Genomic DNA, 23,574 nt, shown 5'->3' on the forward strand with positions numbered 1-23,574 from the left:
CAGACACTTAGGGCCTGAGCAGATGGTTAGCATGGCTTTTTTAAAAAAAAATAATTAATTTAGTTTATGTATGTGAGTACACAGTCGCTGTCTTCAGACACACCAGAGAAGGGTATTGGATCCATTACAGCTGGTTGTGAGGCAGCATGTGGTTGCTGGGACTGGACTTGAACTCAGAACCTCTGGAAGAGCACTCAGTGTTTTCAACTGCTGAGCCATCTCTCCAGCCCCTAGAATAGTTTATTTATTTTTTATTTTTATTTTTTTAATAGAAAAATGAAGTAGAACAAACTTAATGAAGTTAGAGTCACTGGCAATACGTTTGCAGTGATCAAAACTAGTGTCCCATAGCACCTGCTAGTCATCTCATCATTTTAAAGCATTAACATTGTTGCTTTTGTTTGTTTGGTTACAGAAGGGAAAGAAGGGCATTTCTGTATAGGTGCAGTTTGGGGGAGTTTGGACCAGCCAAGGTGGCTTGCGACACCACCCACAGCAATCCTCTCCTGATGTCCAGGATCGGAGTAAAAGTTCGACCAAGTGAGATTATTGGTGGAGGGAATCTGAAGAGCTGGGGGGGGGGGGGGGACAGCCACGTGAGTACACTGTCCAAAGGAGACAGACAGAGTGAGACCCACTGTAAGGAATCACCACTCCTTGGAATCAGCACCTCCGTTGTAAGGAAAACGGAAGTGACTTAACCCTGGATCTTCTCAGCAGCAGACGGTTACTGATTATCAGTGTAAATACATGGGGAAAAGAAAGATCCAGGATGTTGATAATGTCTACAATTTACATCGTAAGTAGACTTTCATGCTTCAGTAAGCTAAGCAAAACAACAATCAAGATTAAAGAGAAATGAGAACATAAGCCAAAAAAAAAAGAAAAAAAGAAATCCGAGCCTGTGTCACAGTTTCGAGTCAGCTATGCCCCGATGCAGGAACACAAATGTTCTCTACTCTAGTCTGTGTTTTCCCAAAGGAAAACAAGGGTTAGTTCGGCCACATAGTGATTCATTGTTGCATCTTTTTCTGCCCCAGGTTGTAGATGTGTACTTAGAACAATACATCTGATTTCAGCTATGCTTACTCCAGTACCACCAACAGAACGCCTTAGGAATGCTTGTGCCTGCCCCGGGGTTTGCTGCTTCCGCAGTAGGTCACTGTGGAAGGAAGGCTCTGTGTTCAAGTCAGACCAGCTTGCTCATTAGAAAGTTCTCTCCTCTCTCTGTAGCAGTGGTTCTCAACCTTCCTAATGCTGTGACCCTTTAATACAGATCCTTATGCTGGGGTGGCCCCTGACCGTAAATTTATTTTTGTTGCTATTTTTATAACTGTAATTTCCTTACTGTTATGAATTATGTTTCCTGGTGGTCTTGGGAGACCCATATAAAATGGTCAGTTGACCCCCACAAGGGTCCTGGCCCATAAGTTGAGAATCATTGAGGTTTGTATCTCATTAGAGGTATCATCAACCCGAGTGTGTGTTTCCAGAGTGTTGGGCCTGATATAGCTGCCAGAGCAGAGATGGTTGTGGGTAACAATCACTGTGGAGGACCTGGCTGGCCACCTGACTCTGCTCTCCACTGTCTTGTAGGGTGAGAGGAACCACGGTGTTTTCAGTAGGCAAATGGATTTGGTGGGCGTTCCTGTTACACAGTGGTACATAACCATCTCTGTGGCATGTACCACAGAGCCTCACATCCCCTGTATGACCCTCAGGATAGCAAATGATATCCTTGAGGAGCTTTTTGCAATCATGAACTAAATCCCACAAGGGTGAGGGCTTCCTGGGGAGGGTTTGCAGAGTGCCCGTGTGGCAGCGAGCTTGCACGGTATGGCCGTATGCTTACCTACATCTGGGGTGCTGTCCACAGAAATATGGGATGATGTAAAAGAGCCTGGGGTTGGAACACTCAGGGTAGTTTTCCAGAATGCACTCATTGATGTCCTAGGAGAGAAGACACAGCAATGAAAAGCCTTGTGGTCTTAGCTCTGCTGAATGCCACAGAATTAAAAACAAAACAAAACAAAACAAACCCCCAAAAAACAAAAATCCTTTTTACTAGAAACTCTTAGGCAGACAGAGAATCCACAAGCTTCCTAAGAATAGGTTCCCTTTGCTTCTCAGTATCTGTGTACACTGGCCAGGTACATGGATAGCCTGGGCAGGTCAGGGCGTGCCTACTTGGTTAAATACCCTGTATCCTCATCTCCTGTAGGCTGAGACTTTTGGTTGGGTCATATGCATGCTAAGGAAATGTCTAACGCTTGTGTTTCACATTGGCTGGCTAGCTGCCAACCCACTGTCCATTAATGTCTATGGAATTAATCCAGTAAGTTTTGATTCTTAATGAATTTCGAGTTAATCACTTACCATTATAGCTAAGCCTATATAAGTGAGTTTCTTTATGTATGCATACATCCGATAAATAATTATGAAGTCTCTAAAGGTCTCATAAAGGGGTTCTAAATGTCAGAGAAGCTATACATTATCTAAGTAATATATGTGAGTAAGAAAATGACAGGGTTTGATAACATAAGCTGCCTACCACTTTCCAAGGCAGCAGTGTGGTTCCTAGTTTTCTCTTCCTTGTGGCTAGACATGGGTTCTGTTAGCACTGTAGGAGTTTGCAATACCCAGAGGTGGGATGAAAACTGAGAGGGTGGGGTTACATCAGCCCCCACCGGAGCAGAAGACAACAGAGGCAGGGAGTTGGCTACTTGGATGGGAATGGGAAACGGGGCTAGTATGCTATGGGGTTCAGAAGGCTACGTTTCTATAGAACTCCACAAATAACCCTGCGAGGTCAACCCCTGGGAAATCATAAATTTCTAGCTCAGAAAGTGCAGTTAACTAGGTTTCTTTTCTTAGACCAAGGCGCATCCTGAGGGATTGCAAGGGGTTCCATTCCAGCCCATTAGGCTGATGAATGGTGCTCATTACAGCCCTGCTAAGGAGATTCTTTGGAAAAAGTAAATAAGAGATGTCTCCAGCAGAAGGTCAAGGGCGGCACTCAGTGCCCACTGCTCAAGGATGCAGGCGGAGATGCTCAAAACGAAGACCTTCAGGAATCAGATCCTGACCAGTTTTGTGGTTCAACTGAGGACCAACTTAACCCCCAGGGAATCAGAATCTCAGTGCAGGGTCTTGTTCTGAAGGGGCCCCATAGTTTCTGGGGACAAGAGAGTCTGCCTGTAAGTAGTGACTTTTAGATTTGTTGGATGACTTTATTAAGAGCATCTCTTTGCAATGAACTTCCTTTAGCACATACATATTGTAAAATGATCTCACAATTTTATCCCTTTTTCCCATTCCTTTAACTTTTATCTTATTTTCCACGCATGACTGCTCTGCCTGCACATATGCTTGTGTGCCACTTGCATGCCTGGAGCCCACAGAGGCTAAGGGGAACTTGGATTCCCTGCCTAGAACTGGAACTGCAGTTGGTTGTGAGCTGCTGTGTGGATGCTGGAAATGAACCCAGGTTCTCTGGTATAGCAGCCAATGCTCTTGACCCCTGTGACAGTTCTCCTAATGTTCCTTTTAATTTCAACGATTTAAGTAGAAATGGCTTACTCTTATTTCATCAGGGTTTTTTTTTTCTCAGTGTGTAAATCTTGAGTTTCGTTGGGATTTCCATATATGTATGGCATGTACCTCAATCCTGTCTGTACCCACTTCTCGCCACTTTTACTTCCTTCTCAGGGACTCCCTTTTGCTTCTCTCTCCCAACATTCACATACATTTGCATGTATTAAATCTAGATTAATTAGGTCTGCCTATGGAGGAAAGCTATGCTTTCTTTGGCCTTTCTTCCCCTGCTACACTGTCTTGTGTCTGTGTCCATTTAGAATCCACAAGCTCTTCTATCTTCAGATCCTATACACACACTAAGCTACATGGGGCGGTGCTAATTTTAGTTTTCTGAGGAACTCCATCCACGCTGCCTTCTGCGGTGGCTGCACCAGTGTGCATGCCCATCAGCAGTGTGTAGACTTCCTCTTTCCCCACACTCTAGCAGGCATCTGTTCTCCTTATGGCAACCATTTTCACTAAGGTGAGGGTTGGGGGGGGCTAAGGGTTGTTCCTTTTTTCTTTGCATGTAGATGATAAATGCCTATGAGTGCATTTTATAAAAAGCATTAAAACTTACACCCAAACTTCCTTTTAAAAAAGGTTTACTTTATGTGTGAGTGTTCTATCTGCATGTACACCTAAATGCCAGAAGGAAGAATTAGATCCCATTATAGGCGGTTGTGAGCCACCATAGAGTTTCTGGGTGTTGAACACAGGACCTCTGGAAGAGCAGCCAGTGCTCTCACTCAACCACTGAGCCATCTCTCCAGCCCCCTACATTTTCTTTAATTTAGAGTGGGAAGATCTAAGATACAGTCAAGCTGACTTGACTTCGCCCTCTGGACCTTGATTTCTATGCTCCTTGTAAAATCCTCTACTGCCTAAGGCTGGCACTCTTTTACAATGAAAGTCTTAGGCACAGGACTTAACGCCACTAACATTTCACAGCATTAGGGAAATAGCAAATACTTCAGCGAGTGCACTGAGGATGACTGGCGATCCTTTCTACATGCAAAGCGATAAGAACCTAACGTACCTGGAGTTTATCCTAAACAAATTGTATAAGCATTTAGTTTAGAAGTCCAACCAATTCCCCCCAAAATGGCTTATATATTGTTGTTGCTTATAGTTTTGGTAGTTAGAAGGAAATCTCAGGTCTTCAGTAGCTGTGTATCCTTAACAAAATGACGATGCCCCTGAGACCCAGTTTCCTCATTTGTAGGACATGGTGGACCGATGTGCCTGGTGCCCTAAACCAGGTTCTGTATGGAAGAGTGTGGGGAGCGGGTGTGGCGGCAGTCCCAAAGGCTCCAGGGACTGCAGCTAAGTCGAATGACTTGCACCTGACTTCCTCATATAAACCACAAACATCTTGAGAGCTGAGCAGGTGTACCAGGATACCGGTAAATCCATTCTGATGGAGATATGCCCCTGCTGCCCTGATTAGCTGAAGCTGCGTGCCTGGTGAGGTGGCGTGGCCTGCTGTGCGTGGATGAGAACTGAGAGTATTTAAGAGTGAGAGGCCCAGGGCTCGGGGGGAGATATAAACAAGAAGAAACAGGACTGAATAAACTGCTGTTAGAAGGACTGGTGGTCGTGTTGTTCTTGCTGGTCGAGAGCGGACGTGACAGAAGAGAACTAGAAAAGACAGCCATTCTTTGATTCAAAAATTATGTGTAAATTAGTGCCCTTGTTCAGTGTTTTCTGTCAATACATTTCTACCTCTCATAGAAGACTGTTTCAGGGAAGTGCTGATGTTAGCAGACCTCACTGCAGCTCCTGAAGGCTCCTGAAGTAGTGGGTCCTGGGCAAATACTTATGTCTCACAGGCTCAAGTTTCTCATCTGTAAAATGGGAACAGCATTTGCCTCATGCACCCCCCGACACACTCAAGTAAGATTAGAAGGTCTGTATGCCCTTTATTTTATGTATCATTCAGTGCTGGGATTCAGACAGACAACAGGCTTAGGAGCATACCAAAGCTGACCTGGCCTCCAGGTTCTCCCAGCATCCCTCAGTCCCTATTGGTTGCAAGGCCCTCTGCCCTGAACTTTCCACCCAAGGATATGGTCCCCAGAAGGTCTTCCTATATAACACTGTCTTTCTATATAACAAGAAAGTCTCTTCTTTATCCTCTCTCTCTCTCTCTCTCTCTCTCTCTCTCTCTCTCTCTCTCTCTCTCTCTCTCTCTCTCTCTCTCTCTCTCTCTCTCTCTTCCTTGTTTCCTCTATCTCCCTCCCCATGGTGACTTTCCTGACCTCATTTGTTGGGACCAGAGAACCAACCCTAAAAGCAGCTTCCCAATAAACCTGCCTTATTCTGTATTCTAATGTTGCTTGAATTGACTCATTTCACCTGTAGAGAAATAACTTATCATAGGTCTCACATTTGCCAGCTCACTATGCTTTCATTCATTTGGATTCCTTTTTCCTTCAGTGTTATGTATAGGTTATGCACAGTTTTAAAACAATGACTGATGCCAACTCTGAGAAAACAGGAAGAAAAATATGGAAATATAAAAATGTATGATTTGTGTTTTGTTAAAAACGCAGTTGGTTGGAAACAAACTAATAACATTGAGCTAAAGCAGGCAAAATCCCCCACCCCTCCTCCATCCCTGCAGAGCTATTGACTTTCATCTCAGCTTCCTTCCTACATGAAAGCCCAAGACAATGTAGATTTTAAACAAAACAAAAAAGCCAAAAAATTTTTCCAATATAGATTTAAGAGAGATTGGGAGCAGATATTCCCACTCTAAAATTACAGACGTTACAGTAAAGGGCAGGCAGAAGGGCGATTTCTTGTGCGGGCTTTAACAGCGATGTTAGAAATGGGAAAGGGAGGAATACAGGAGCCCAGTCACCAGGCATTAAAGCATCCTGGACCCACAGGTGGGCAGTGGCAGCCAGAGTACACATTTGATGGGCTAGTCAATTTACATAAGTGGAATGGATGTGACCTAAGTTTTATTGCAAACACTGCCTCATAAGCCTTTTATTTCAAATTAAAAAAAAAAATGACCCAGACTGGAGGAATCAACCGAGACTTCAGAAAAGTTTCATGGACTTCAAGGGTGGGTGGCCAGATACCCTCATTTCCCGCTCCACGCTCCGGTCCTGCCATAATCACATCACCAGTGACACATTACTTCCAGAGGGGGTAGAAAGTGTCCTTTGGAGCTGGTCTGCACACAGCTCTTCAGAAAGTATCACCACTAGGAAGTATCTCTTTGTTCTTCTGCAAGTGCCCACAGAGCAGTGCCTGCTAACACCTGTGGTAACTACTTTGGTGTCCCTGTGGTCCTTTGCACCACCTCTGAGACCATGGCTATATGATGGGATGCAGAGAAAGACTGTTCTGGGTAGAAAGGGCATCACTCTGCTTTTGCTAGGACCAATATTGCTATTTGCTGGGGGCACTGGTTCAGCGCAGCTCTGAAATCCTAGTTTGCTCTGGTTGCTCCAATAAACAGTTTGACTAACAGCAACTTGGAAGAAAAGGGTTCACTGGATTCCAACCCTATATCAGAGTTGTCACTGAGAGGAGTCAGGGCCAGGATGTAAGCCTGCTCCAGGCTAAGGTCAACCCAATTCTAAATGCACGCAGGGTTGGAGCTTCTTGGACCCACTCAATCCACTCGCTGCCCACTTTTCTGTCATTGTAACAAAGTACCCAAGAGAAACAGTTAACAGAAAGAAATGTTTAGTTTGGTTCAGGGACACTCTGAGGTTTCAGTCCACTGCAAGACCCAATTAAATGTTGTCCCCCATACATGTTGCCTTGGTCATGGTGTCTCTTCACAGAAGCACAACCCTAACTAAGACAAATACATTTTGATTCAAATTGTACTGCAACATTTTTACATGTGAAAATGTCTATAAATATTATTAAATGTGGGTTTGTTTTTTTTTTTTTTTTTTTTTTTTGAACATACATTCTGGCCTTGGTGGGAAATCTTTTTCTCTCATGCCTATGGTAAACCAACAGGAAAATCTCCTCTCACTAAATCACTCAGTTCATCAGCCGCACAGCACGGCTGCCTCACCAGCAGGAACCCAGCTGCAGCCACCGTCCGTCCGTATCTCAGAGAGGCGAGGAAGCATGCAGAGGCAGATGTTCCAGATAAGGCAACAGGGGAAAGAAAGCAGTGTAGAGAGACTCAGTGAATGACTCTGGGCTCTTGCTGCTTGTTTCAGAAAGGTATGTGAAATTCAAACCCGCAAGAAACAGTGAGGAGCAGCTACATTCCGGGCCTGTCATACACTCTCTTAGCGCAGCCCCAGTCAAGAAAGACCCTCCTTGTGCCAAGCATAAGTGAAATCTATGAGGGTGACCTAGCCACTCTCTTAAATGTCTAGGGAATCCTGGTTGCACCTGGGGTCAGTTGTCATTTGGGATAAAATTCCTGCCGGGAGGAGTGAGTCTTCCTCTGGAGGCTGCAAGATCAAAAGTAGCTGTCAGGTAATATTCGGAAAGACCACTCCAGACAGAAGACAAGCGATGAGCCTGGTATGAACAAGAGAGATGCTGAGATCTCCCCAGCTATGGAACATGGGACGGTGAAAGCCAAGCAGAGGGTCTGTCTTGTATTTGTGGCACAGGATGAGAGCAAAACATCTCGTTGTGACTGGATGATGGACAGAGGCCCTGCCCACTGTTGTCAGTTGGTCTCTTGGATCAACGTCAGCACCTACTTGAGGTGAATGTCCTAACTATGATAACCATCTTGTTGAGCAGGGACAGAGCCTCACGCTGTGTAACCAGAATTACTGCTCTCTGCTCTAACATCCATGATTGTCTTAGGTAGGATTTTACTGCTGTGAACAGACACCATGACCAAGGCAACTCTTATAAAGGACAACATTTAACTGGGGCTGGCTTACAGGTTCAGAGGTTCAGTCCATTATCATCAAGGTGGGAGTCTGCATCTAGGCAGGCATGGAGCTGGAGGAGCTGAGAGTTCTACCTCTTCATCTGGAGGTTGATAGTGGAAGACTGGCTTCCAGGCAGCTAGGATGAGGGTCTTAAGCCCACGCCTGCAGTGACACACCTATTCCAACAAGGCCGCACCTCCCAGTAGTGCCACTCCCTGGGCTACGCATATACAAACCATCACAGTGATGGAGTGGATCTTGCAGTCACCTTCCCCTGTACCACTGAGGGGATTCACACTCCCAAGGCATGTAAAGAGCCTATGCTCTTCTCTGCTTCCTCTCCTGACTTCCACCTACAGAAATGGACTCTTGGGTGGGAATGGCCTCATAAATTAATGCGTGCATACTAAGAGATCTGACTCAGTGTGACTCCAGGATATGCACTCATTGACTCAACAACGTGACAATGATGTGGGGAAGGAAAGGAGGGAAAGCAGAGGAGAAGCAAACCTTCACTGAACACCTAGCACCGCAGTCATAAACGCGTGTGGCATGAATGAGATGCATTCTGGGAACTTTACATTTTTTTTTTTTAAATCTTGTTGAATGGATGAAGTTCGGGGAATCTGGCAGTAAATTCGATTGCTTCTGGAATGTATAGCCAGAGCCACTGAACTCTTTCCAATTCTATGGCTAAAACTGGGCCTGAGAATGAGAGACCTAAGACCACTAAAACAAGTCAAGTATACAGACGGGCCAGTGTGGCTGTGGAGTGTGCAGAACACCAGGATCCTTGCCCTCCTCGAGATGAGTTATCTTTTCCTCAGATCTATCGATTGGGCCTTGCGTAACACCTTACCTGATGTAAAGATTCAAAGTCTGAAAATCTCCAACAAGCCAAGCTCATGTTCATTTTGTCATTCATGTGACCTATCTCTGCATCCCATTTCTGCCCAGTGTTTGGTGCAATATGATCCTATTTTACAGCTGTGACTCAGTTTGTGTCTTAGAAATCTTCCTTGTAGCCCTGGCTCCTCTGGATCCCTGGCTGTCAACCTGTGCATTGTGACCATGTTCATAGGGGTCAGATATCTACATCACGTATGCATCCCGATTCCTAACAGTGGCAAATTACAGTTATGAGGCAGAAACAACAAAACTTTTAGGGTTGAGGTCACTTCAACATAAGGAACTGCACTAAAGGGTTGCAGCGTTAGGAAGGTTGGAACCACTGCTGTAGATTCTAGAAGAGGGTTCTTTGCTTTTGTCAGCTTCTCCTCCCTGTCTTACAGGTTAGGAACCAATTCTTGTCCTTGCATTTCATGTCCATTGTCAGGCTTGGTTAATAGCATAAGCTCTTGAAATGGCCACCTCCTGGATTCTGGGCATTTGCTGGGCACCACTGACCTCACACTGTGCATTTATACCCTAACTTGCCAACTGCTAACTATGCCTGCTGCAGTGTGGACATCAGGCTCTTGGGTTCCCTCCCAGGACTACCCCACTGCACCTGTGGGAGTGGGAGATTGTAGGGCTGAAGAAGGTACCATCTCATTAACGTGAGTTGTGACTCCTCATTCCTAGAGTTTCAGTGTGCCTCGCAGAAAAGAGAACAGCACCACCACCCATAACTACAGGGTTATCTTCCTTTTCCTTCCTAGGTGGGGTGCAGGCTATGGAGGATTCTGTTATTCCCACCGAACCTCTCATGAAAGAGGTGTCGCCTAGCCTAAGTTAACAGAGTGAAGAGCAGTTTTCTTCCACGTACAGCAGCACCCCTAGAATCCCAAGAACCGCGTAAAAAGCTGGGAGTGGTGGTAGATGCTCTCAGGGCTGGAAGGCAGGGACAAAGGGGTCCTGGGTGTTTGATGGCCAGCTAGTTTAGCCTAACACACCCATACACACACACACCCCATGGCGTCTTTTATTGAAAAAGAATTTAAGGCCCAGTGAGATGGTTTAATATGTAAGGTCATGTGTGCCTGGCTGACAATTTGAGTTTAATTCCTTAGAACCCATGAAAGGTAGAAAGAATCAACTCCAGAGGTTACCATCTGATCTCCACATGTACACCTCACACCCTATACCTATCTCTCTCTCTTTCTCTCCCTCCCTCTCTCCCTCCCTCCCTCCCTCTCTTCCCTCATATACAGTCACATACCAGATCACACACACAAACAATAATAATTTTGGTCTATAAGGTCACTACTGCATATTTCCAGTGAAGCATATTAATTCTTTGCTTATTTCAGTTGTCATTATCCACCGTGAATGAATAGAGGCCCCTTGAGTCTATAAAAAGCTGGAGACCCCAATCTGGCCTTAAGAGGGGCACACAGCTGAAAGGTGGGTGCTCAGCTGGCTTCTCTAACCGAGCTCTCAAAATCTTCAGGAATGCTACCTGCCAGATCCCAGTGCTGTTTCAGGCTCCAGGGTAGGAAGGGCGACCAGGTATGCCGACTCTTGCCAGCCAATGTAGTTATTTTATTAGGCAAATCAGTGTCTACAGATTCCAGTCTAAACCCACTGGTCCCGACCCAGTTTTGTACAAACGTTTTCAAAGGTAAAGTGGAATGCATTAGCAGCCACTAAATCTCATAATTATAGTGATTTTGGCTGATAATCCCTTTCCTTCTGCATCTGTCTCAAACATTAACACAAAGAATATCTTTTAACAGAGGTCAGCCCTGGTGGGAGTTACTTATAAAACCATTAGATACTCTGTACCAAGTGGGATGCTGAAGGCCCTTCCTCAGACAAGAAATGTCTTGGCAAAAACATGCAGGGCGTACATTTTACAGAATCATAAAATGGAAGGACTGAATTTAGGAGCTGGTTGAAAGAATGCTGAGCAAAAAGAGTTGTAAGCTGGCCCTGCTGGCCAAGGCCTGTATTCTCAGCTATGTTGAAGGGTGAGGTAGGTCCCAAAGCTTACCTGGGCTCTAGAGCAAGTTCAAGGTCAGCCTGAGTAACTTACTGAGACCTTGTCTCAAAATACAAGGTGGGAAGAGGGTTGGGATATGGCCCAGCACTGGAGTACTTGTCTAGCTTGTGAGGCCTCAGTACTAATACTGACTTTCTGTAGGCTGAAGAATGTGTAGTCTGTGGTCCATTTTAAGTGGGACAGTCTCTGTCTCCTGATTCTGCTTCTCTTTCTCCTATTTCTCTCCCTCTTCTGTCCTTCCTTAGTAGGAAGTTTCATGGTGACCACCTTCTGGGTCCCTGGGTCCTTCGTCCAGAACCAGGCCTTATTAGTGCTTCTCAGCCTACGAATGGGAGCAAGGAGCAGAACGCGCACCTATCCCGAAGCAGCAAACCCTTCCGCTCCTCGCTGCAAGTCTGGGGCATTGTTCTTCATCTCCTGAGGCCTCAGTTTCCAAAGCCTGCAGCTGCAGGCAGCCTGTGTTGCTTTGTTTCTCCAGAGGCCAGAAGTGCAGGTTCCCACGGGGCCCGGGCTGGCATCAGCGCCTCTAGCCTTTACCCATAAATGTATTCCTGGCCGCCACAGTCTGGCTCTTCCACGGAGTGGAATGGCTTCACTACCGCTCACCGTGCTGCTATCACCACACCTGGAGGCAAGCTTGCTTTTTCTTCCTTTGGCCTTCTTCTCTGACATGCTATGTATTTCTGTGGCACGTTTGGGAGCTAAGGGAGTGAAAAGTCACCATACCACAGGCAGTGTGCGTGGGCTGTCCCTGCTACCTGTTCCAGTGAGGTCTGTTGAGGGAGCCTTGATCAGTAGGGGCACAGGTGACCCCAGGTCTACAGAGCAAAACCTTTTCGAAATATGTCAGGTCTACGCCAAAGCCTCATGCACACTGACTGAAATGGAGTGATTTTGCCCTTCATATATCAGAAAGTTTAAGCTAGACACCAGTGTGATTCTGGCCATTCTTTTTACAGGTGCCGTGGACACTCATGCCACAGGAATGATCGCTGAGCATCAAGTCCCTTCTACCGTGTAGTAAAGAGCTTCAATCACCTGAAGCACTCCAGGGATACAAAAATTTTATCAAGTCTGCTCTCAGTAGTCCATTACATAGTCTAAATTTCTAGACAGACGCCTCTCTGTGTGAATAATACACACCCAGGGCCAGACATGCACTTTATCGAAGTTTTCTTTGGAGATGATGACATTTTTATTTGAATGGAGCCACACTTAGGAAATCACTGTGGGGATCTGGATGCCTGATAAAAGCTTTCAGATGATGGTACCAATTTTCAATAAACATCATAAAAATTTCAGGAGCAAAGTAAAGTCCAGAATACAACTACAATGCACTTTAAAGCCAAAAAAGACATAACTTACTTTGATGGCAGTGCAGGTGAAGGTGTGTTTTTGGTAGGATTTAAATGACTGAAATGCCATGTGCTCATCTAGAACCCGTCCTCCACTGAAAGAGGCAAATTTCAGATGTGGGCTCCATGTGGGGGAATAATGGCGGATATTATGCACCTTGGTTGTCTGGGATTCTAGTCCAGAGAAGCCCAGAAAGAGCTGAATGACTGAATCTCTGCCACCAGCAGTTTTGTGACCTTCACTAGTGCCCCCAAGGCATGTGCAACCCCTGGGCTCCAGCAAAGGGCTGGTGGCTGCTTCTGTCTGTAGAGGGTAGTAGTGATTGTGCTTGGTAACACACAGTCTGCAGGGCTAGTTGTCTAATACTGAGTCATACTTTCATGCTGATAAAACCTTTAAGATAAACAGGGGTCACACTAATAGAGTCCTGTTTCCCCACCTCTTTATGTGGTCACATAGAAAATGGCCAAAGGGGTCACAGAATAATTAATTTCCTAAATGGACTGCCCCCAGATCCCATGGACTCTACCACTGGATGGAGAACTTTCCATTAAAAAACAAAACAGGGCTGGTGAGATGGCTCAGTGGGTAAGAGCACCCGACTGCTCTTTCGAAGGTCCAGCAACCACATGGTGGCTCACAACCATCCGTAACGAGATCTGGCTCCCTCTTCTGGAGTGTCTGAAGACAGCTACAGTGTACTTAAATATAATAAATAAATCTTAAGAAAAAAAAAACAAAAAAACAAAACAACAACAACCACAAACACAGTGGGAATACATTTTAAGGGGCTGGGTGGTAAGGGGCTGGATGGCTCAGTGGTAAAGGGTTTACTATATAAGCTCAAGGACCTGGGTTTCCATCCCTAGCGCTCTCGTAAAAAGCTATGGTGCATGTCTATAACTCCAGCACTGGTTGGGAGTAGGCAGATCTCAGAGGCTCACTGTCTATCCAGTCCAGTGAAAACAGCTCCAGACTCGGTGAGAGATTCTGTCTCAAAAAATAAGGAAGAAGAGTGATAGAAGACACCTCACACACACACACACACACACACACAAACACACCACAGATGTGCACAACGCACACTGGACAAGAAGCAGCACACTTTAACTGTTGACACAAACACACACTTTCTCTCTCAAACCAGAGGGCAAAGGTGCTTGCAGACTTTAGCGCAGAGATCCAAAGGACAACGGCAGTCCAATTACAAAGTGCAAAGAAACACATCTCTGGCCTCCCATCCTTTCCCTGGTTAAGAGACGTGGGTTCCCACGGTAGGGCAAGCCTCAGCACAGGGCAGTGCTTCCTGGAGAGCGCACTGAGCAGAACAAGCAAGCTCGAACCAATTTACTCTCCCAGCAGGAAGTTTACTGAGTGTAAGAATGGCTGGAATTTCTGGGGACTCAAGTGTGTTCTTGAATACCATAAAAGTTATTTATGGCCCCTTTGGGTCCCACAAGTTTCCGAAAGCCACAGACACTATCTTAGCATCATAGAATGTTGATGATGTTGTCTTTCCAGCTGAAGAAGTCCACATTTCTTTACCCAATAGTCTGATAGTTTGGGGCTGAAGATCCAAAACAAACCACAAAAGTCACACTTTCAACTTCTGGTTATCTAGACTATAAACAGCATGTTTGTGGATATTTTTAAGGCCACAGTTGAGACTCAGAAGGCCTTTAGAGACCTAGGATGAGCTAAATGAACAAGTGTTGAAAGCAAATATAATCATTGCTTTGAATTAACAGGAACTTTCCATTTTCTTAGCATCATGGATAACTAAGATTTGTCTGCAATGGAACTTCACCAACATAGTCTGTGACCATTGAAGATTTTTCCATAGTGTATAGTAAAAAGCAAATAAAAATTCCCAGGGGGAAAATACTGAGTAGAGTCACCCTTACATATAATTATTGCAATCCATCCCTGGTTTGCTTGCTCATTCATTAACTGCTTACCTGTTCTTGTCTCCTCTTCTCCCTCCCCCTCGTGCTCCCCCTCCCCCTCCCCCTCATCCTCCTTTCTTCTTTGTCTCCTTCTTTTCTCTGTACCAGAGATCTAAAGCAGAGACGTGTGTGTTGCCAGGCAAGCATTTCCTGTGGCCTCAGCCACTGTCTTTCTTCTTAAGCTTCCTTAAACTTTCTTGGGCTGTTTCTCCGTTGGAGGAGACATTGGTGAAGCATTAGTCTTTCACCTTTACAGTTTCCTGTCCCAAGTCTGCCTAAGCAGTGGTCCTCAACCCTTTAATACAGTCTCTCATGTTGGGGTGACCCCAACCATAAATTTATTTCATTGCTACTTCATAACTGCAATTTTGCTACTGTTATGAACTATAATGTAAATATCTGATATGCACAATATCTGAGGTGATGCACAAGTTGAAAACCAGTGACTTAGAGACTTTGTTTCTGACCCCATCACTAGCCCTACTCCCTTGGTTGTCTCTGCTCTAGGATGAACCAGGGCTGGATTTGATGTGAGGGGGATGTCTTGTTGTATGGGATTTTTAGCTTAGACTCACTGGATGCTCTCTCATGGTTTTATCCTATGCAACAACTTTTAAAGGTCACAGACATTTACAGTGCTTCATTTGGACCATTCAAAAAAAAAAAAAAACCCTAAGATTTAAAATTGTCTTCCTAAAACAGCATAGCTTAAACTTCCATTTCAGAGTTGGACATTATACTACCCCAACCATCAAAACAATGTTTCTGTGATAGCACTCCCTCAGTAGCTTAAATGCCTAGAGGAATTTCTACACTTGGCACTCAACTCAACCACAGTGGGTGGTCCTGAGAATGTGGCCTCCTGAACTCTGGAAGAACCCTGACAACTTTGACGAGGTCAGACACCATATTTGTGACAGTACCAAGCCAATTTCTGTCTCTTGATGAGGGTCAGTAGCCACATAGCTGGTCCACAGGCATAAGGCAGCAGAGACCTAGTTACTAGCTGTGGTATTCTTTATAACACTACCAATCATAATGATATTCCAGTTTCTCTTGAGAATGCTCTTGGTGGAACAATTAAAAAAATCATTCACTGTTCTATATGCCATGCCAAGAGTGCTCATGTTTTGCATGTTCTGAGATGAGGCAGGGAAAGCCTGCAGAAGCCCTGCTGTTGCTCCTCTTAGCAGTTTGGCATAGTCTAAGAACAACTTGCTTCATAGATCAAGGTGCTTAAGTGTTTCGGGGGGAAAAGGAGGAAAAAGAAATGCAATATACCAAATCACACCCCCCATCATAAAATTTTATGATAAGGAATATACGTTCCGTCCTAATGTACTGAATAATAACATTCCTCAGTGCCTTTCCTATCTGCCATGATTGCTACATAAGTGACACTCTGAGATCTCCAGTCACAGGGACACTGCAGGCACATGTGCTGCTGCTGCTGCTGCTGCGGCTGCGGTGGCTTGCTATCTACATTCAAAACTTTAGAAGACTCCAAAAGTCTAATGAATTGGGGCTGGGGAGATGGCTCAGTGGTTAAAAGAGAACCAGCTTTTCCAGAGAACCCAGGTTCACTTCAACAGCTCACAACTATCTGTAACTCAGGTTCAGGTGATCCAACACCCTCACACAAATATATATATATATATATATATATATATATATATATATATATATATATATATATATATATGTGTGTATATGTATATATATATATGCAAAACACCAATGCACATAAAATAAAAATAAATAAATTTTAAAAAGAGTCTGAAGAATTGTTTTCTATTGGGGTTTATATATTCTAGAATTTACCCACTGAGCTTTTGGGAGATCTCTGTAGATCCCAGTTTAAGACATCTGCCTTTTAAGTCTTGATATACTGACATATACATTTCTCCTTGTCTTCTTACTGTATTTTATTTTTTATTTTTTTATTTTTTTATTTTTTTATTTTTTTTTGGTTTTTCGAGACAGGGTTTCTCTGTATAGCCCTGGCTGTCCTGGAACTCACTTTGTAGACCAGGCTGGCCTCGAACTCAGAAATCCGCCTGCCTCTGCCTCCCGAGTGCTGGGATTAAAGGCGTGCGCCACCACGCCCGGCCTTACTGTATTTTAGATTTAGTTTTTTACCATCCCTCCCCCGGCTGGACACAGTATGTAGCATTTGTCTGTGTGTTTACTGTGTTTCAGCTCATGGAATGAGCTCTCTATGAAGGTCAGGGCAAGAAGCTTTGCTGAGGGCTTAGGAGTATCCCACCTGTAGTAGATGCTCAGCTGCCACACTCTCCAGTTGAGTCAGCGTGACAGGCTGAGGCTTGGAAGCTACTCATGAGGCAAAAGAGTTTCAGCGTGACAGGCTGAGGCTTGGAAGCTACTCATGAGGCAAAAGAGTTTCACGGAAACTCGCTCCTGGAGTCTGGCATTCTCTCTAACCCATACATTAATTTTTCATTCCTGAGTTAGTCTAGTGTATGGATCCACTTGCTCTCTTTTAGTATTATCCTATTATAAATGCCTTTTAAGATTGAATTCTGACATAGCTAAAGCTTTCACCAGTGTTCCAACAGTCCTAGAACGTCATTGAGCAAGACCATGGGCTTGAAATTCAGTAAGAATGTTGCTATTCATTGACATTCAGAATAGCCTCTGGTACTACACTATCACTTTGAATAAAAGCTAAGTCACTCCCTTACACAGGAATTTACCATCACTAAGGAAAAAGGAAGTTTCAGACTGAAGGAGAAACCAGAATAGATACTTAGAACTATAGCAGAGTTACACCCATACACACGTATTTACAATGGCCTAAGGGGAAGGTGGACTATACAATAGACTAAAATTGGAACTATGGCAAGGGCACGAAGCCCTTGACCCTAGCTTCTAAGATTAAGTGAATCTTAGGTGGAGCCCTTGTTGATCCCAGTTGTTAACAATGAATTCTATCCCAGGTGGTTCCCGTTAGACCTTCTGTGTTTGCATTCCTCTGTTTTATGTAAGATTCCAGTAATCTCTTTGTACCTTGCGGGTATGTCACCCAACTTCCTTATTGTCTTCTGTATAAAAAGTTTGATGCTCGATTTGACAAAATACATTCAGATTCTACACAACCTCTCCTGTGTGCATCTGTCTGTCAATTCATCTGACGCTTTGCCCACCCGCAACTAGAGACCCGTTCCACGCAGACAAAGGGGCCCAGAGGGTCTGCAACACTCAGCCAATAACCGTCAGGTGAACACGATCAGCTACAACCTGCTGCTGTGCCCTATCATGTCTATGTAGAGCCAGGAGCTCTCATCTTCCTGTATTTAGTCCCTACATTTGATGTCATCATACTTACGCCTCATAAGTGCTATAGTTTGCAGTAAGCCTCGTTATTTAATCTAAATTGTCTTATGGGAAGGCGATGTGTTAAAAGAACTCAGCGAGGGGGGAGCCAGATAACTCAGTGAGCAAAAGTGCTTGCCGCTAAGTCTGATGACCCAAGTGTGGTCCCCAGAACCCCAGTGGGAGACAGAGAGAACCGACTCCCCCAAACTGCTCTCTGACTCCCCCCCCACACACACATGAGAGAGAATAATAAATACAGAAAAATAGCTCAATTAATTAATAAAGAGACTCATAGCACCAAGATGGGGGCTTTGCCAGGCTCCTTCCTGAAGCCTATTGACTTCCACATTAGAAAAGGCTAATGACACGTGGGAGCCATAGTCTCCTGCTTCTGTGTATCAGGATGAAAAACGAGAATGTGAAACTCTTGTCTATCTGGGCTGTAATTTTACCCACAAAAACAGGCTACGTCCTGTGAAAGAGATCAAAGAGCTGTCCGGAAACCCACCGTCCAGTCAGCCTATCTGGGGAATGTTTTCTTTGGCATCTCAGTCTTGCTATGCTGATTTGCCTAATGATCCTAATTTAAAAGCAAGAAAAAAAATATTCCACTGGCATCAAAATGTGGTTTTCCTCCTCTCCAGATAATCGCATCACAAAGCAGTTGGTGGTGTTACAGAGAACAGTGAAGAGAAATAAGAAAACAAAAGGCAGCCACAAACCTGCCACACACAAGCATAAGCAGAGGACAGACATTAAAAACATGGCAATATAACAGAAGAATACACTGGTATATAGCACACACACACACACACACACACACACACACATTTTCTTACTGTGGGTTATCTTACCGAAAGGGGAAACTCCAAATAAAATACTTCAAAGAACAAAGGAAGCAAAGGCTTTGAACTTTCTCACTGGGCACACACAATTCTTCTCGTGCCTGAATGTGAGATTCTAACACAGAGAGACCAATTCTGGTTTTGGCGTTTTGTTTTTGTTCTTTAAGTGTTTTGTGCTCTTTTTTTATTAATTAAACCTGTAAGACAGTTCAGCATGTACATAATATATAATGAGCACACTCTTCTCCTGACCCTGTCTTAGCTTCTAACTGCCACCCACACCCCAGCTCTCCAGACAAATCCCTAGGTTATTTTAAGTTAGAATTTCATTGACTTAGACATTCCTCCATGAGGAAGGATGGAATTAGCAAAGTAAAACTGAGTTCCTAAAGAGGTCAGAACATCTTTTATTTATCATACAAACTGGCCAGTTTTCACGCACTCTTCACTGAGGGCAGTCTGGGGATTCCAGGTGTCCCAGTAGATAACCCTTGCCTCTAAGATTGGAATGGGCTATGGTTCTTGCCTAACTCTGGGTTCTGTTTACAGATTCCCTTCTTGAGAGATTATATAAAACTGCCTACAATTAGCAAGGTCTCACTGTCCAGGAATAACAGTCGACAGAGCTGGTTAACCACAAGGTACCCTCTTGCACTTGTGTGATCTGTGGTAGAAATGCCCCAGGTTAGCCCAAGCTGATTTCAGTTCATCTGAACATGGATAAAAGCCAACCACTTGCTTCCCATTAGTGTGTCTTCTTCTGTTTTCTTTTTGAGACAGGACCTCATGTAGCCTTGGCTGACCTCAGACTTGCTTTGCCCTGAAGAATGACCTTGAACTTCTGGTTTTCTTCCCTCTACCTCCAAGTGCTGGGATTATAGGCTTGCCCTACCCACTGATTTATGTAGTGCTGGGGCAGAACCCAGGGCCTCCGGGGCTGTTAACGCTCTATCAACTGAGCTATAATCCCACATTTTTTTTTTCTTTATTCTGGTAATAGTTTTATGGGTTTCTTTTATCTTCAATGTCCTATTTGTGGTTTTTAATTAAAATAAGTTAATGGCCTAGCCTCTGCTAATATGCTCTGTCAGGCTACTCAAGTCCTTTGTGAATACTAATACAAGGTCAGGACTTGGACTAACTTTGTGGTTTACACCATTAATAAGAAGGCTCTGAAACTTCTAAAATGTTCAAAATCCCTTCTCACCCAGCCCCATAATTCCTCCTGAACTCCTTGGCCATTCTCACCCGGGGGTTTTGTCAAGGTGAGGACATACTGAGGTCAAGGAATCCTACCATGAAGCTCCATGGGCCAGCAACAGCTTCCTGACAGCTCTAGAGATCTCAGATGGTAACAATACCCTAGCAATTCTGTGCTCCTGCCTTTGAATACCTACCATCTCACTTTTATTGTTGACAGGAAACTGGAGGTCTCCACCCTCTGGGAAGGAGTATTCCAGATGGAGCAGATGTGGGCTGTGAATGTGGCTCACTCATTACTGAGAGGTGAAGAGGAGGGGTGACTGGCTATAACCACTGCCTGGGGCCAATGACTTACCAGACACAGAGGAGAGGCCCCATCCATGGGAAACTAGAGATGTCTCCTTTGAAGGATGGATGGGGAAAGAAAGAGACCGGGATGAGTCAGGGAAATGGAATGGAATGTTGCATGTTTAGGGGGAGGCTGGAGGGTGCAACAGTATTACATGTGTTTGCAGTTCACAGGCTTCACACAGCTTCAGAGTAAGGACCAGGGACCAGGGTAGACGCACGTTCTTCTTACACGCCTTTCAGAGAATGTGAAATGGAAGACGGACAAAGCTGTCGAGTTTTACAACACATGGAATAAACTAGAGTATTGAAACATGTCACAGGCTCTGCCTAGATGTCCTATGTCCTGCCTTGCATTTTTGACCCCAGCAACCTTCACTATCTCTGTGAGACACAGCTCAGCTCAGGTGGCACCTCCCCTAGGCAGACTTGGCTTGGGACAAGATGCCCCCAAGCCCCAAGTCCTGAAACACATGCCTCCCCTGACATTTTGAGATAATACTCTGAAGCTAGATCCTATTTATGTGACTACCTCTCTCTGACTTAGGCCAGAGCCCTTGGGAGCAGGCTCTGTATCTTGTTTCCATACCCACCCCCCACTTTTCCCCCCTCCCCCGCACTCAGTACAAACTAAGCTGTCTCCTGGATTGAATGGACACTCAATGCACAAACAGACATTCACGATGGAGGTGATGAAGAACAGGAGAGGAGAATATAAGCACCACAGTAGCAATGTTTGTTCCAAATGCCGGGAGGTCTCTGTAAAATGGTACACGCTCCAAAGAATCTAAAAGTCAATGAGCAAGGAAGGAATATTTGGGGATGTGGCATAGAAATAGTGATCTATGGATTGTTTTACATAGCCACACACTCTAAGTAGATCCTAACCCCATGATATGTGTGTGTGTGTGTGTGTGTGTGCACATGTGTGTGTTGTGCATTTGTTTTGAAACAGTAGATACATGCAGTACAGACTTCCTTCAAACTTGCAATGAAATCCTCCTGCTTTGGCCTCCTGAGTACTGTGATTATAGGGTGGAGACAACATGGGTAGCCCTTGGTGACTTTTTACCGGAGAGAAGGCTTCCTTCCATAGCTTGCTCATGTGCAACAGAAATATTTCTAGCAGTTCACAGATGACACAGTGTGAAGAGACCAGAGCCCCATTTTAAAGTGTATATATCTATGTGTATCTTTACTTGTGCATGAACAAGCAGAGGTTGGGGTCACTCCAAGTGCCTTCCTCCATTGCTTTCCACCCTTGCTTTCTGAGACAGTGTCTGTCACTGAGCCAGGAGTTCAATGTTTTGCCTAGACTGGCTGGCCAGGCAAGTCCCAAGAATTCTCCTGTCTCCACCTCCCAGTGCTGAAATTAAAGGAACTAGTCCTATGTCTGGCTTTTTATATGGGTGCTGGGGTATGAATTCAGGTCTTCAATGTTCATATAGCTAGAATTTTATCCACTGAGCCAACTTCACAGCTCAAAGACCACAGCCTTTTGACATTGTAGGGCCAACAGAGGTATACTAGTGTGTCTAGTGGCTACTGGCTAGCATCTTCTCATCCCTGCACTCCTCAGACCGCTCTCTGTAGAGCTTAGCTCTCAGGATCTAGGGGCTTAGAATACTATGAGAAGATCCAGATAGCCCTCCTGGCTTCTAGGTAGGGTGTTCATTTCATTAATTGGGCCACAGAGTGAAGAGCTAGCAGGACAAATGACTTTGCAATAAGCAGTGAGATTGGGGAAGCAAGTAATTAATATTCCTGCCTCATGGTTTGTGTGGGACTAGGTAGGAAGAGGATCCAGTACACCACAGGCTATCATGGGTTACAGGTCTCATGTGAGGTTACCTGAAGGTCATAAAACGTATTTCCCAATAGTGCCTATTTGACAAACAGAAGATTCAGGAATAGATACAATGGTATCATGCGCATCCATTTTCATGGCTTCATGAATGTTCCTAGGTCTCAGTTATCAATAGGGCAAGGAGATTTACTCACATCACCATCAGTAGCAAATATTGATCGAGCAGGATGGAAATCAGGCCTTCCTATATAAGATAAGCACTCCCCCTTGAGAGGCTCTCCCTTGAGGCGGGGACAGGAATGGTGACAGCAGTGGGAGAGAGACAGGGCACAGCTAGTTCTGCTGTAGAGACTCAGAGAATGGAGGGTTAGGAAAAGTGTTGTATTACAGGATCATAAAGTCAACTGTGACTAACATGGAGCTGGAAGCGTGGCTTTGGACTCGATGGAACACATTATAAGCACCCTTTCTGAACAAGCACACACAGACACAATGCCCTGATCTATACAGCTTTACAGATGTCTATGGTATAAATACCCCTGACATTGCCACAACGGTTACAGTGTAATATGGTTTGTCCCCTGCAAGGGAACACATGCCACATGCTGATACTTCCTTGCTAGTGTAATGACACTGCGAGCTGGTGGAATCTGTAAGTGATGACTGGGTTATGAGAGCTCCAATAACACTAGGTTAATCTTAAATGGATGCTAAAAAGCACACCAGCCCCTGTCCCCTACACAGTGGATATACCCCGCCCCAAGATTCAGGTGTGGCCAGTGTACACAGTATTGAGGGAGTAGGGCTTTAAGAAGAGATTGGGGGTGATGGTTTGTATATGCTTGGACCAGGGAGTGGCAGAATTTGAAGGCGTGGCCTTACTGGAGTAGGCGTGGCTTTGTTGGAGGTGTGTCACTGTGGGAGTGGGCTTCACGATCTCACCCTAGCTGCCTGGAAGTCAGTGTTCTGCTAGCAGCCTGCAGATGAAGATGTAGAACTTTCAGCTCACTATGCTGCTATGCTTGTGCCAAATGTTCCTCATGAGACTTAATCAGAGAACCACGTCTCTGCCTTTTATTTTTTTTTTTTGAGACTTCCTTTCTCAATGCAATCAATATAAATCTCTTTACCTTAGCCTCAGGTAGACACTTCAGACAATGGCAAAGAGCAGTGAAATTCTCTACCAAAATACCACAAATATCTCTATGCCATATACTGAAATTCTTCTCAGAAATCTCTTGGGCCTGGTCTGCACAGTTCAAATTATTCTCAGCAACAAAGTCTTCCATATTCCTACTAGGATGGCCCATTAAGCTCCATTTAAAGCATTCCACTG

General features: G+C 44.7%; 1 protein-coding gene across 1 annotated transcript in view; it reads right to left on the reverse strand.

The window, feature by feature from the left end:
- The window catches only part of Ust (uronyl 2-sulfotransferase), a 318,112-nt gene that overhangs the window by 50,741 nt on the left and 243,797 nt on the right, over nucleotides 1-23,574 (reverse strand). The window contains exon 6 of the mRNA XM_021174866.2: nucleotides 1,853-1,950. Coding sequence (XP_021030525.1) covers nucleotides 1,853-1,950 — 98 coding nt within the window. The remainder of the gene's footprint in view (nucleotides 1-1,852; nucleotides 1,951-23,574) is intronic.

Source organism: Mus caroli, unplaced genomic scaffold (genome assembly GCF_978045245.1).
Source record: "Mus caroli unplaced genomic scaffold, Mus_caroli_1 scaffold_9, whole genome shotgun sequence".
NCBI classification, from domain to species: domain Eukaryota; kingdom Metazoa; phylum Chordata; class Mammalia; order Rodentia; family Muridae; genus Mus; species Mus caroli.